General features: G+C 48.2%; 1 protein-coding gene across 1 annotated transcript; it reads right to left on the reverse strand.

Moving 5' to 3' along the window:
• Positions 1-392: 392 nt before the first annotated feature.
• NR0B2 (nuclear receptor subfamily 0 group B member 2) lies at positions 393-2,567 on the reverse strand. The gene is made up of 2 exons (XM_060000635.1): positions 1,984-2,567; positions 393-1,014 (listed from the first exon to the last, which is right to left on the reverse strand). Exons 1-2 carry the CDS (start codon positions 2,522-2,524, stop codon positions 773-775), a joined length of 783 nt encoding a protein of 260 aa, XP_059856618.1. The 5' UTR covers positions 2,525-2,567; the 3' UTR covers positions 393-772.
• Between the last annotated feature and the right edge of the window lie 10,413 nt (positions 2,568-12,980).

The following is a 12,980-nucleotide window of genomic DNA, read 5'->3' on the forward strand; positions in this document are numbered from 1 at the left end:
AAGAAATTCCTGTAACCTGTCTGTTTCAATTTGGAAATGGGCTGCTTCATTTTCCTTATTGGCTATAATTGGCAGTTCTCACTGAGGTGAGAGGGAGGCCGGGGCAGGAGCTGAAGGAGGGGTCAGCAGGGGATTTGAAGACAGGGAGAGACACTCCCTACCCCCTAAGATAAAGGCAAGGACATGAGAGGGTCCTGAACTGACACTGCCCCCTGAACTCAGACCCACGTGAAATAAATCTCACCCCCAGAAATGAAATCATCATCCCACTCTGAAAAATTAAAATTCTAGTTTCCTGAGGTCTGGCTTCTGTGCCACTTATAGTTCCTTCCTCTTGGGCTCCCACTGACAGGGGCAGGGTGGCTCGGGAGGTGAACGGGTCCCTTCCACATGTACAAATTACAGTGACAGGCTCCAAGTGTATCACACCTTTTATTACAAAACCCAATAACTTAAGTCAGTTCTGTACAAAGTCAATAGGACTCCTGGCCCAATGAGCAGTCGAAACTTCCAACCCCGTCCCAGGAAGGGATAGGAGTCTTGGCCCAGAGGCTCTGGGACCACCAAGGGCTGGCCAGACAGGTGGAGCACTGTGTCCAAACCAAGGAAGGCCAAGATGGGGTTGGGCTGAGTGAGGGCCCCATAGCCCACCTGGCTGGGCCGGGACCAGCTGCTCATGGGAAGCCTCTGGGAGCACCGGGTCACCCAGGGAACAACCAGGCCGAATCAGTGCTGCCAGCCTCCACCCAGTCTCTGCTTGAGCTGGAGCAGGTCACCTCAGCAAAAGCATGTCTTCGAGGAGGCCAGCGATGTCAACGTCTCCAATGACAGGGTGAAAGAACAGGTCTCCAAGCAGGCTGGGTGGAACGGACTTGAGGGTGGAGGCCGTGAGGAGGACACGAGCCAGGCGGCTTTGGCCTGCTGGGCACCAGGGCTCCAGGACCTCCCACAGGGCCTGGTGCGCCTCCTGCTGCAGGTGCCCGATGTGGGAGGAGGCGTGGAGGCCTGGCACGTCTGCGGGCAGAGAAGGCACAGATGGCTGGTGAGTAGCCTACTCTGACACCACGGGGCAAGACTGGCCCAAGACTGGAGGCCACCGGCTTGGCCTTTGAGGCCCCATTACTACCTCCTTCATTTATTTATTTATCACTTCATTTTTCCATCCTTTATGGAGAGGCAGTATAGAGCAATGGTTAAGACCCAGGCTGCCTGGGTTTGAATCCCACACTGCCACTTATTAACTGTGTGACCTTGGACAAAGTTACTCAACCTCTGTGCCTCGGTTTCCTTATTGGTAAAATTGGGATAAGTAATAATACCTATCTCCTAGGCTTGTTATGAGGTTTAAATGAGCTAGTATATGTAAAAGTCTTAGAACTGGACCTAAAATATGGTAAGTTAATATGAGTATTCACTATGATTATAATGAATTATAATAATGCATTCTACGAGGGCCTTTGGTGAGGAATTCTCATCTAGATGCTCTCCAGATTACAAAGAACACTTCCTCTATCCGTTGCTCTCCCAGCTGAAGTTTATGGGGACTCCTCCCTCTCCTCCCCACACCCCTTCATCTTTATTCCTCTTCTCTATGTGGTCTTTCTGAACCCACAGAGTTTCACCTTCAGAACTTCCCCATGCAGTCCGCTCGTGAAGGCGTGACTGGGGCACAGCTGTGTCTGCCCACCCTCCCTTTCCCCACTCCCACCTTCCCTGAGGGTCAGGGCAATTTCTTAGGCAGAGTGGCAAGGACTAGATACTGATATGAATAGACCTGAGTCCCCATTCTTGCTCTGCCCCTACCTGGCTGTGTGGCTTTCACCAAGTCAATTAGCCTCTCTGAGCCTCTTTTGTGACATGACTATTTGGTGATAATCAGGACCCAAAGTGATCACAGATGTCAAGCCCTTAGAAGGCGCTGTCCCTGGCTGGGCCCTGCCCCCCCTCCAGCCTTGGCCCATCCAGGAATGTCTGGGAGCTCACCAGGGTTGAAGAGGATGGTCCCTTTCAGGTAGGCATATTCTTTGGCGCCCAGCTCCAGACTCCAGAAGGACTCCAGGCAGCACTGAAGCCACTGCACTGCAGCCAGTGAGGGCTGGGGCCGATCCAACACCTGGCCATGGCCTGCACCGCTGGTGGGCTCCTCCAGCAGGATCTTCTTGAGTATGCTGGGAACTGGGAGCTCAGCCACTTCGAAGGTCACAGTGTCTTGGGCCAACCCAAGCAGGAAGAGGGGGCCCCAGCAGCACCGCAGCAGCTGTCGCCGATCCTGGGGGGGCAGCTGGCAGAAGGACGGCAGGTTCCTGAGGAAGGCCAACGTCTTGGCCAGAACATCCAAGGCCTCCCGGCAGGTGCGATGGGGAGTACACAGCCGGACGGGCCGATGCTGCCTGCACAGGCAGCGGCCACGGGCGGGGGGCACAGAGGGCCAGTCCCTGACGCTGGGGCTCAGAAGTGCATACAGAATGGTTGGGCGGCCTGCAGCACCCTGGCATGGGCAGGTCCCTGGCTGGCTGGAGCTCATGGTTGCGGATCTGTTCCTCCTTCCTCCAGGCTTTCCCGCCCCCTGCTTTGTGCTGTGGGTGCTATTTATATCCACAAATGGGGGAGGGAGGGGGGAACCGCCCAACAACCTTGACTCCAGAAGTCATGTTCATTGAAAAAAAAAAAAAGAAACTCACACTGACCCTGGCAGGACCGGTGGGGAAGTGGCGGGGGAGGGAGGCCTGGAAGCTCCACGTGGCCCTGATTATCACTTCAGTCAATGAAGCAGCGGGTGCAGGGCGCAGGGTCACCTGCCTGCTGGCCCTGCTGCCCCTTATCAGATGATTCAAGTGGATAAACAGGGTCATTAACCCAGGCTGTACCAGGGCACCAAGGCCTCAGGTGCACAATCAGCAGGTGGCCATGGCAGGTGGCCCTATTTGTGCCTGCAGGACTCTCGCTCAGCTAGGAAGCCAGCCCCAGAGCTGGACAAGCCTTGAATACAAGGCCCAGCCTGGAAGCGCCTTATCGCTCACTTGTTTGCCTAACCTTGGGGCCCTACTCCTGTTGTTGGTGAGGAATAGGCTTCGGGGAAGGGAGCCAGGATCCTGGGGGGCTGGGAGGACTTTGCCCACTGTGCAGTCTAGGAGGCTGCCTTCCTCTTCCTCCAGTTCTGGGGGGCCCTGCATGAATAAGGTCCTTAAGAGCTCTTTCTCCCCAGCCTGGATTCCTGGAGCTCCTGAGGGGCCAGATCTGCTGAGAAGCCCTTGCAGAATGACAATGAAATACTGCTGTTTACTGAGCACCTACTATGTGCCAGGCACTTCCCACTCTAATATTCAGAGCTTCCTTATGAGGCACGATTCTTACTTTTTGAGACTCAAAGAGGTAAAGTGACTTGCCCAAGTTCACACCACTAAGAAGAGACAGAGCCCACACCAGTCTGACTCCAAAGTCCTTGCTTTTTCCCCTGGACCCACTGCCCCAGTTGTGCAGCCAGAGCTGGTGACTACCTGGGCCCCTGCCTTGCTGCTGCTTCCTGGTCTGCAGATGTTGCCCATTTATGATCTGGGCAGAAACGTTGCTCTGCCACCAACCATATGGCTCCCCTGTCCCAGGCATCTGTCTCAGATGCTGGGGCATGGGTTGTGAGAGCTCGTGGGAAGTTCCTTGGCTGCGTTATGTCTGTAGACCTTGGCAAGCCCAGCCTGGCAACCCTTCTGCTAACACACTATTGGGCAGCCATCACCATCCCTGGCATCTGTTCCTGGCTCTATCACTTTTCAGTTATGTGACTGTGGGCTGAACCCCAAATCTCTGTGGGCCTCAGAAGCTTCATCCGGGACAACGCCTGCTTGCAGCGATGCTGTGAGGACAAAGTGAGATCCTACGTGTTGAATTCCAAGCAGTTTCTGGCATACAGTAGGAGGACTTTGCTCCCCCTTCCCTCTGACTAAGGAACTAAGGCAAACAGGCCCCAGCAGACAGGCACGCATCTTTCATGCAATTACAATTGCATAATAATCTTCATTCTTACGTTTATAAAGTTCCTTTAATGCCCTTTTATCTTACTGGGTCTTCACAACATCCCGTGGAAGGAGAGTCTACAGTCAGACTGTCTGGGTCCAAATTCTTCTTCATCACTTAACTGAGAGACCTTGGGCAAGTCTCTTTATATTTCTGCGCTTCAGTTTTCTCATCTTTAAAAGGGTAGTAAGAAAGCCCACGCATGAGTATTGGTTTTATGGGGCATGAAGCCGATACAATTTTGTAGGGCCTTCATTAAGAATAGAAAATCAGGTGTGAAAGTGAACATTTAATAAATGATAAAACAAATCAGTACAAAGTACAAACATCACAAACCCAGGAGAATAACAAAGTACTTTTACTGATCAATTGCCTGACAATATTTGCCTACATATTTTAGCTGCACACTCTTTACTCGCCTCTTCACATGTTAATGATATTTATTTTGAAACTGACGCAAACACCGAAAGGTTGCAGGTACAGTACAGGGAACTTTTTTTTTACCTTGAACGCTTTGGAAGTAAATTGCCAACCTGAGCCCCGTCACCCCCAAATACTTTAATGTGTAAATCCTACAAACAAAGGACATTTTCCTACATAACCACAACATAATCATCAACATCAGGAAATTAACATTGAATAAAACCAGGAAGTTAACATCTAATCTCATTGAACATCAGGAAATTAATATCTAATCTCTAGTTTTCGCCTTTAATGCTCCAGTGAAATCATTATAGTAAAAGGGCTCAGTCCAGAATCACACATTGCATTTCTTCGCCATGTCACTCTAGCCCCTACTGGTCAGGAAAACTATCCTTAGTCTGTCCTTGCCTTTCACAACCTTGAAACTTTTGAAGAGTTGTTATTTTGTCTCATGGCTTTCAATTGGAGTTTGTCTGTGGCTTTCTTGTGATTAGACTGTCCCTGGAAGTGATGTTGTGTTCTTGATACACCCTGATGTATCAGGGAGGACACATTTCCATTTGTCCCAGGGTTCACTTGGTCACTTGATGAAGGGAATTTCTGTCAGACTCTTCTGTATACCAGTTACTTTTTCCCCCTTTTTAATGAATCAGTATTTCTTTCTTTTTTTTAATATATATATATTTATTTACTTATTTGGCTGCACTGGGTCTTAGTTGTGGTGCGCGGGATCTCTGTTGCCGCTCATGCGGGATCTTCCTTGCGGCATGCGGGATCTTTAGTTGCAGCATGTGGGATCTAGTTCCCTGACCACGGATCGAACCTGGGCCCCCTGCATTGGGAGCGAGGAATCTTAGCCACTGGACCACCAGGGAAGTCCCTGAAGCAGTATTTCTTGAGGAGGTACTTTGAAACTATGTAAACATTCCTCCTCATACATTGAATGTACTTGTGTGTGTTTGTATTTAACTATGAATTCGTGGTCTCCTATTTTATTCAGTGCCTTGTAGTCGTTACTATCGTTATTTATTTTGATGCTCAGATTGTCACAGACTTGGCCGATGGGATCCCCTTTAAGCTGGAGTCTATGTCCTTTTGACATGCCCCCATTACTCTTTGAACATCCTTTGTTTCCTAGTATATGAAGATATCACTTTTCCAGCCCCTGGAATCAACTAGTACTACGCGTAGCTCTGATTTAATCTTTTAGTAGAGAATAGTATTTAAAAACCATGATCTGGGGGCTTCCCTGGTGGCGCAGTGGTTGAGAGTCCGCCTGCCGACGCAGGGGACATGGGTTCGTTCCCCGGTCCGGGAAGATCCCACATGCTGCGGAGCGGCTGGGCCCGTGAGCCATGGCCACTGAGCCTGCGAGTCCGGAGCCTGTACTCCGCAACGGGAGAGGCCACAACAGTGAGAGGCCCGCGTACCGCAAAAAAATCCAAAAAAAACAAAACAAAAAACCCCACCATGATCTGGGTACCAGAATCATATTTAGAAACGAAGATCTATTAATCGTTATTAGGGTGCCACTGCTTCCCAGCCCTTCCAGAGTTAAGGAATGTACACGCACACACACACACACACACACACCTTTATACCTATGTTTATTTACACATACTGAAAAACATGAGTTCATACTATTACCTGTAATATTAATCCACTATAATGGGATTCATTCTAGTTTTCGCCCTTTCTATATTATACCTCTCTTCTCTGACACTGAGAAATCTGGTTTTCATTATTTTTAACTTATTTACTCATTGGATCAAGCCTCCATTTGTAACCAATCTGCCGTCTCCGCCACAACCCTCTTTGCTCTAAGATGCCTTCCTCTCCCCACTTGGGCTCTGATACCTCGGGTCAGGTTGCCCCCTCCCACTCATGGACTTCTTCACCCTGCTGGGCCTGTCCCTCTACGCCAGGTCGCTGCTCTTTGAGGACACCCTCCTGCCCCTGCTGAGGCCACCGTGGTGCCCTCTTTCACTGGTGTGTGCTTTTCCCTTGTTCCTTTCTACCCAATAGTTTTAGGATGGACATTTTCAGGAAGACAAAGGAAGAGAAGGAGGTAGAGCTGTCAATGATTTTTAAAAATAAATTTCTACAGTGAGAATAGAGAGATGATTCTGTCTTTCCTCTTGCAATGTTAATTTTTTTTAAGTTTTATTCTTGATAGTAAGGAGATGTAAAACATGCCCTTTCACACATAGATGTATTGGGTTGGCCAAAAAGTTCATCTGGGTTTTTCCATAACATCTTACAGAAAAACCCAAAGGAACTTTTTGGCCAACCCAGTATTTGCTACCTGTAGTACTGCTTGTAGGTTTGTAATCAGAATTTTTATAAATTCTACATTGTGTAATGCCTATTGGAAAAGAAAAACATGCATGGAACATTTATAATTGCATATGCTGCCTATTCCTTATAGGAGGGAACTTCCTTTTAGAGTTGGTGTCAATATGAAATGACAACTTAGTGATGAATGATCAAAAGAATTTTGCACAGATTTGCTTCTTGCTCCATACAAATCCTTGTTTCTCCTCCACCACCCGCATACTTCCAGGTGCCTTGGGAATAATTTGTATTGGGAAGAAGGATAGAGTGGGAAAAAACAGTGATCTTGACCAGTTGTAGTTTAAATTTTTATTTTTTGCAAATTAAAAAGAAAAAAATATACATGTATTTGACCCTAAGAAGACATTGCTGGGACCTAAGAAGACATTGCTGCCTTGGAAGGGCCCATGCAAATGCAAGGTCCTGGAATTAGAGCTTCATTAGTTTCACAGCAAACCTGCTTCTAATAATGCGTTTCTTAGGTGCTGTGAGAACATAAAGTGCCTGGCACAGCAAGTGCTCTGTAAAAGAGGACAATTGTTATTGTTATTGTTGATGCTTTCACCCTTGTTTCCTAGAGGAAGAGGTTGAGGAAGAAGCTGAGGAAGAGGAGACCCAGAGGAGGGAGGAGAACCCTCACTGGGGGTCATGGAAAAGCTGGGCTGGAAGTTAGGATCCCGGGTTTTAAGTCTTGCTTTTTTTTGCACTGTGAGGAACTGTGTTTTCTGAGCCCTGTGTGTGGCCTGAAGGCCAGGGTCAGCCCTGGAGGCCCTGGAGGGTGAGGAAAGGCCTCAGCTGGGATCTCCACAGCCTGGAGCCTGACTGGGGCCATTCACTCAGAGGGGTAGGAGGCCTCTTGGGGGAAGATGGTCCATCAGCTGCCCTCTATCTGAAGGGAGAGACACAGGTCAACCCTTAGGAGTCCCCAGTCTCAAGAGGAAGACACAGCTCTAGGAACCCCAGACCTAATTGGGATGGCACAGGCCAGGCCCCAGCGACCCTAGTCTAATAGAGGAGATAAGCCTGGCTCTTGGGGGTCTTCAGTGTGATGGGGAGACACAGGCAAGCCCTGAGGAGGCCCCATTCTGAGGAGGGAGAGACAGCCCTGCTCCCAGTAGCTCTAACAAGGGAGCGTCGGTGGGGGGCGGGAACCCTACAGTGGAGCCACGGGGCTGAGTAGCTTGAATTTGGAAGGCTTTCTGGAGGAAAAGGTCATGACAACGCTCTCTCATCTGTACAGCACTCTATGGTTTACAAAGTGCTTTCCCAATAATTATCTCATTTAATCGTCATGTGACAATGGGATGAAGGTGTTACTATTCAAACAGGGACAACAACCATCATCATTCTAAACAGTGACACTTACTGAGCACCTACTGCCCAGCGTCAGGCATTGGGCTGGGCATCATCTGTAAATTAAAGGGCCCCCCGCAAGGCAATGTGGGTGAAAGTGCTTTGCAATCCTATGACCACGGTGCACACGTATGCTCTTGCTCTGTACAGAGGCCTGACTACTTGAGGATGCAGCTGGGAAACCCTGGGCAGCAGAGGGCCTGGGTTAAGGACTGGAACTGGGAGGCAGGGTCAGGACTAGATGCCTTTTCATACTCTGAACACGTCATGCAACTTTGTGCCTCCAAGCTGTTCCCTGTGCCTGGGATGTCTTTCTGTTACCCTTTCTGTTTGGTAAGTTCCTGGTCACCCTTTATGGTCTAGCACAGGCTTCACAGTTTTTCCCTCTCCACCTCTTTGGCAGAACAATTTGCTCGCTCCCTGAGTTCCCAGGTCATCGGGTTCACCCCCCAAATAGAGAACTTAGCACACGGTGGTGTAATCACGCACTTACCTGCTGTTGATGGTGTTCAAATATAGATGGGGTCAGACTAGGGGAGGCTGACTTATCACCAAGAGGCCTTCCTGGGCAATGTTTATTATTTCAGTGAATTTACCAGGGCTCAAGATCAGGCCTAGGTCTCTCAGCGGGGAGTCACATCAAACAAGCACCTGGGTCTGATTTATAAAATCAGAATGCCAGTTCAGGGAGGCGGAACTCTGAGATAAGAAGTGGGTAAGTGTGTGGGCGCTGGAGTCAGGCTGCGTGGGTTTGAATCTTGGCTCTACCCTTTCAGCTGTGTGGGCTTGGGCACATGACTTCATTTCTCTGGCCCTGTTTTCTCCTCCCCTAAATGGAGATAACAACATAGGAGCATTATGTTAAGTCAAATAATGTTTATAAAGTGTTTGGTACGGTACTGGGCACTTAAATTTTACCAATTTGTAAAATAAATTTTACCAATATTTATTGAAAAGTTCTATAATGAGAGTCAACAGTAACAGGCACAGACCATTTATTCATTCCACAAATATTTATTGAGGTTCTACATTTGAGGCTCTGAGCTGAATGCTCGGATGAATCAGACAGTTTCTATCTTTCTTGAAGTTTATATTCCAGGGAAAGGGGATGGATATAGAACCAAAATTTCTTTCTTTCTTTTTAAAAATATTTATTTATTTGGCTGTGCTGGGTCTTAGTTGCGGCATGTGAACTCTTAGTTGTGGCATGCATGTAGGATCTAGTTCCCTAACCAGGGATCGAACCCGTGCCCCCTGCATTGGGAGCACGGAGTCTTAGCCGTTGGACCACCAGGGAAGTCCCTAGAACCAAAATTTCTTAACTGTATATTTCAATTGTGGTAAGTAATTACACAGGATGAGCACAAGTTACTTTGAAAGCAAAAATCATGGAGATGGAGACTTAATCTGTATCTCAAGGTCAGTAAAGACCTCACAGAGGAAGTGGCATTTGGGTTGAGACTTGATGGGTGAAAAGGAGTTGCTGGTAGAGGCCTAGGAACTAGGACAGGGCATTTGAGGAAGTAAAAGTGGCCAGTGAGGAGGAAGCCTGGTGTGTGAAGGGGAGTGTGTGGGACAAGATGAGACTGGACAGGTGGGCAGGGCCCTGATGTTGCTGCTCCTTGGAGGCCATGGTTGGGAGCTTGGAATCTATCCTGAATGCAATGGCAATAGGGCTAATTTTTTTTTTTTTTTTTGCGGTATGCGGGCCTCTCACTGTTGTGGCCTCTCCCGTTGCGGAGCACAGGCTCCGGACGCGCAGGCTCAGCGGCCGTGGCTCACGGGCCCAGCCACTCCGTGGCATGTGGGATCTTCCTGGACCGGGGAACGAACCCATGTCCCCCGCATCGGCAGGCAGACTCTCAACCACTGCGCCACCAGGGAAGCCCTAATAGGGCTAATTTTAAGCAAGGGAATAACAAAACCTGGTTTATCCTTAAGAGCAATTGCTCTGGCTGCTGGGTGGAGGATGGATTACAAAGTGACAAGAAAGGAGGTAAGGAGACCAGAGAGGAAGCTGTCGGAGTAGATGTCAAGCAAGAGATGATGCTGGTTTAGACTGGAGTAGTAACAGCGTCTTGCTTCACACAGCAAGGTGAGGAGACAGAATCAAGGTATATTTTGGAGGGAGAGCTAACAGGACTTACTAATGGATTAGATGAGGTCAGATTTTGGCTCGTCCAAATGCATAGATGAGTGGAGGTTTGGGCTTTTGCAAATTGGTGCTTGAAGGGGCCATTTAGCTCAGTGGGGAAGACTTTGGGAGGAATTTGTGTGTGTGTGTGTGTGTGTGAGCATCAGTGTTGGCCATGTTGGTTTTTTAAAATAAAAATAATTCTTGAATATAATAGAATATCTATTAAGAATTCAAATTTCAGATTGTCTCATAAAGTTATAAATTTTTTATTGTGTTAAAATATACGTAACATTACACTTACCACTTTAACCATTTTTAGGTCTATAGTTCAGTGGCATTAAGTACATTTACATTGTTGTGCAACCGTCACCACCATCCATCACCAGCCATGTGAGTTCTGAGATATCTGTTAATCGACCCAAGTGGGATTCTCCAGGAGCTCAGGAGAGGCCTGGGCCAGAGGCATCATGCAGTCACCTACAATGCCACGGGCAACTAAGCCTGCGTGCCGCAACTACTGAGCACACATGCCACAACTAGAGAGAAGTCTGCGCACCACAAAGAAGAGCCTGCGCGCCACAACGAAAGATCCTGCATGCCTCAACAAAGATCCCGTGTACTAAGGGATCTTAGCACTAAGACCCAATGCAGCCAGCCAAATTAAAAAAAAAAAAAAAAGAGAGATCACCTACAGAGAAATTATAGATAGAGGAAAAGAGGAGGGGATAAAGGACAGAGCCCCCAACAGTTATAAATCTGAGTAAGTCAGGACACTGCGAAAGAGTGTTAGTGCGGTGGGAAGAAAACCAGGTAAGTGTGGTGACATGGAAGCTCTATGAGTGTGCTAGGGCTGCCGTAACAGACTATTACAGACTGAGTGATAAACAACAGACATTTATTTTCTTACAGTTCTCAGGGCTGGAAGTCCAAGATCAAGGTGTTGGCAGGTTTGCTTTCTCCTGAGGCTTTTCTCTTTGGCTTGCTGATAGCTGCCTCATATGGCCTTTCCTCTGCTTGCTTATGAGTCCCTGGGGTCTCTTCCTCTTCTCGTAAGGACACTAGTTATATTGGATTAGGGCCCCACCCTTACGAACTCCCTTAACCTTCATTACCTCTTTAAGTAGCCCTATCTCCAAAAGCAGTCACACTGGGAGTTAAGGTTTCAACATAGGAATTTGGGGGAAATACAGTTCCGTCCATAACAGAAGCCTAAGGAAAAAGAAAATTATTTCCAGAAGGAAGAAGGGGTCAACTGTGTCAAATGCAGGTAAGTCAAGTAAAGCAATAGTGGTCCACTGGCTTTGGCAATAAGTAGGTCATTGTAACCTTGGTCAGAGAATTAAAAAAAGACTAATTAGAGTAAATAAAAAAGAGATGGAAGGTGAGGAAGTGGAGAAACAAGCAATCTTTTCAAATTTTGCTGCGAAAGAGAACTGAAAATTGGGGTGGTAGGAGGAGAAGGTGGGGTCATAGAATAGTAAAAAAAGAAGTGACGGGCTTCCCTGGTGGCGCAGTGGTTAAGAATCCGCCTGCCAATGCAGGGGACACGGGTTTGAGCCCTGGTCCAGGAAGATTCCACATGCCGCGGAGCAATTAAGCCCGTGCACCACAACTACTGAGCCTGTGCGCCACAACTACTGAAGCCTGCGCATCTAGAGCCCATGCTCTGTAACAATAGAAGCCACTGCAATGAGAAGCACACACACCTCAACGAAGAGTAGCCCCCACTCGCCACAACTAGAGAAAGCCCATGCGCAGCAACGAAGACCCAACGCAGCCAAAAGTAAATACATAAATAAACTTATTTTAAAAAAAAGTGACATTGAATTGCGTTTATAAGTTGAAAGGGATGATCCAGAAGAAAGAAGATTGTGATGCAGGAGATTTAGAAAAGGATAATAAGAGTAGAATCCCTGAAAAGACTAAGATGATGAAATTCAATACAAAAGTAAAGTGGTTGGCCTTAGATGGCTGGGACCCGTCCCGCACATTAATTGAAGTGAACGTTGAATAAAGCACTCATCACATAATTTGCAGGGACCAGTTTAAAATGACAATGTGGAGTCTCTTGTTCAAAAATTATTGAGAATTTAAGAGGACTTCCCTGGCAGTCCAGCGGTTACGACTCCACGCTTCCACTGCGGGGGGGCAGGGGTTGGATCCCTGGCCGGGAAACTAGATCCCGCATGCCTCGGGGCCAAAAAAAAAAATTTTCAGGAGTTCAGCAGAAGAGCATTAACCCAAGCACAGAGCCCTTATAAGCTCGGGGACCCTTCAAATTTGTATGGAGTATGTGATGATGCCGGAGGTGGGCTGTCATTCGGGCAAGTCCCTTCTCCTTTCTGGGCCTCAATTGACTCATTGAAGGGTTAGAAGAGATGACTAAGAACACTTTCCACTTCACTGTTCTACAAGCTGGGAGGTCATTCCCATAGGAACAAAGTTCGTGCCTTTTTAGCTTCCAATCCCGCGGGAGTTGGGCCCAGGGCTTTCTGGAAGGCTCCATAAAAAGCGTCTGGTGACCATAGCAACTCACACCAAACTCAGGGGCCCTCGTCTCCGCCCACAGCTTCACTGACGAGCTCTTTGATTGGCTTAGCAAGTTGACCAATGGCCGGCGAAGCGGGCTGTTTGCCGCGCGGTCAATGGCTGCAGGCCGGAAGAGAGGCGGGAAGAGAGAACTAGCAGGCGGGCCTGGGCGGCGGGGCGTGTGCGTGTTTCC

Source organism: Delphinus delphis, chromosome 1 (genome assembly GCF_949987515.2).
Source record: "Delphinus delphis chromosome 1, mDelDel1.2, whole genome shotgun sequence".
NCBI lineage: Eukaryota > Metazoa > Chordata > Mammalia > Artiodactyla > Delphinidae > Delphinus > Delphinus delphis.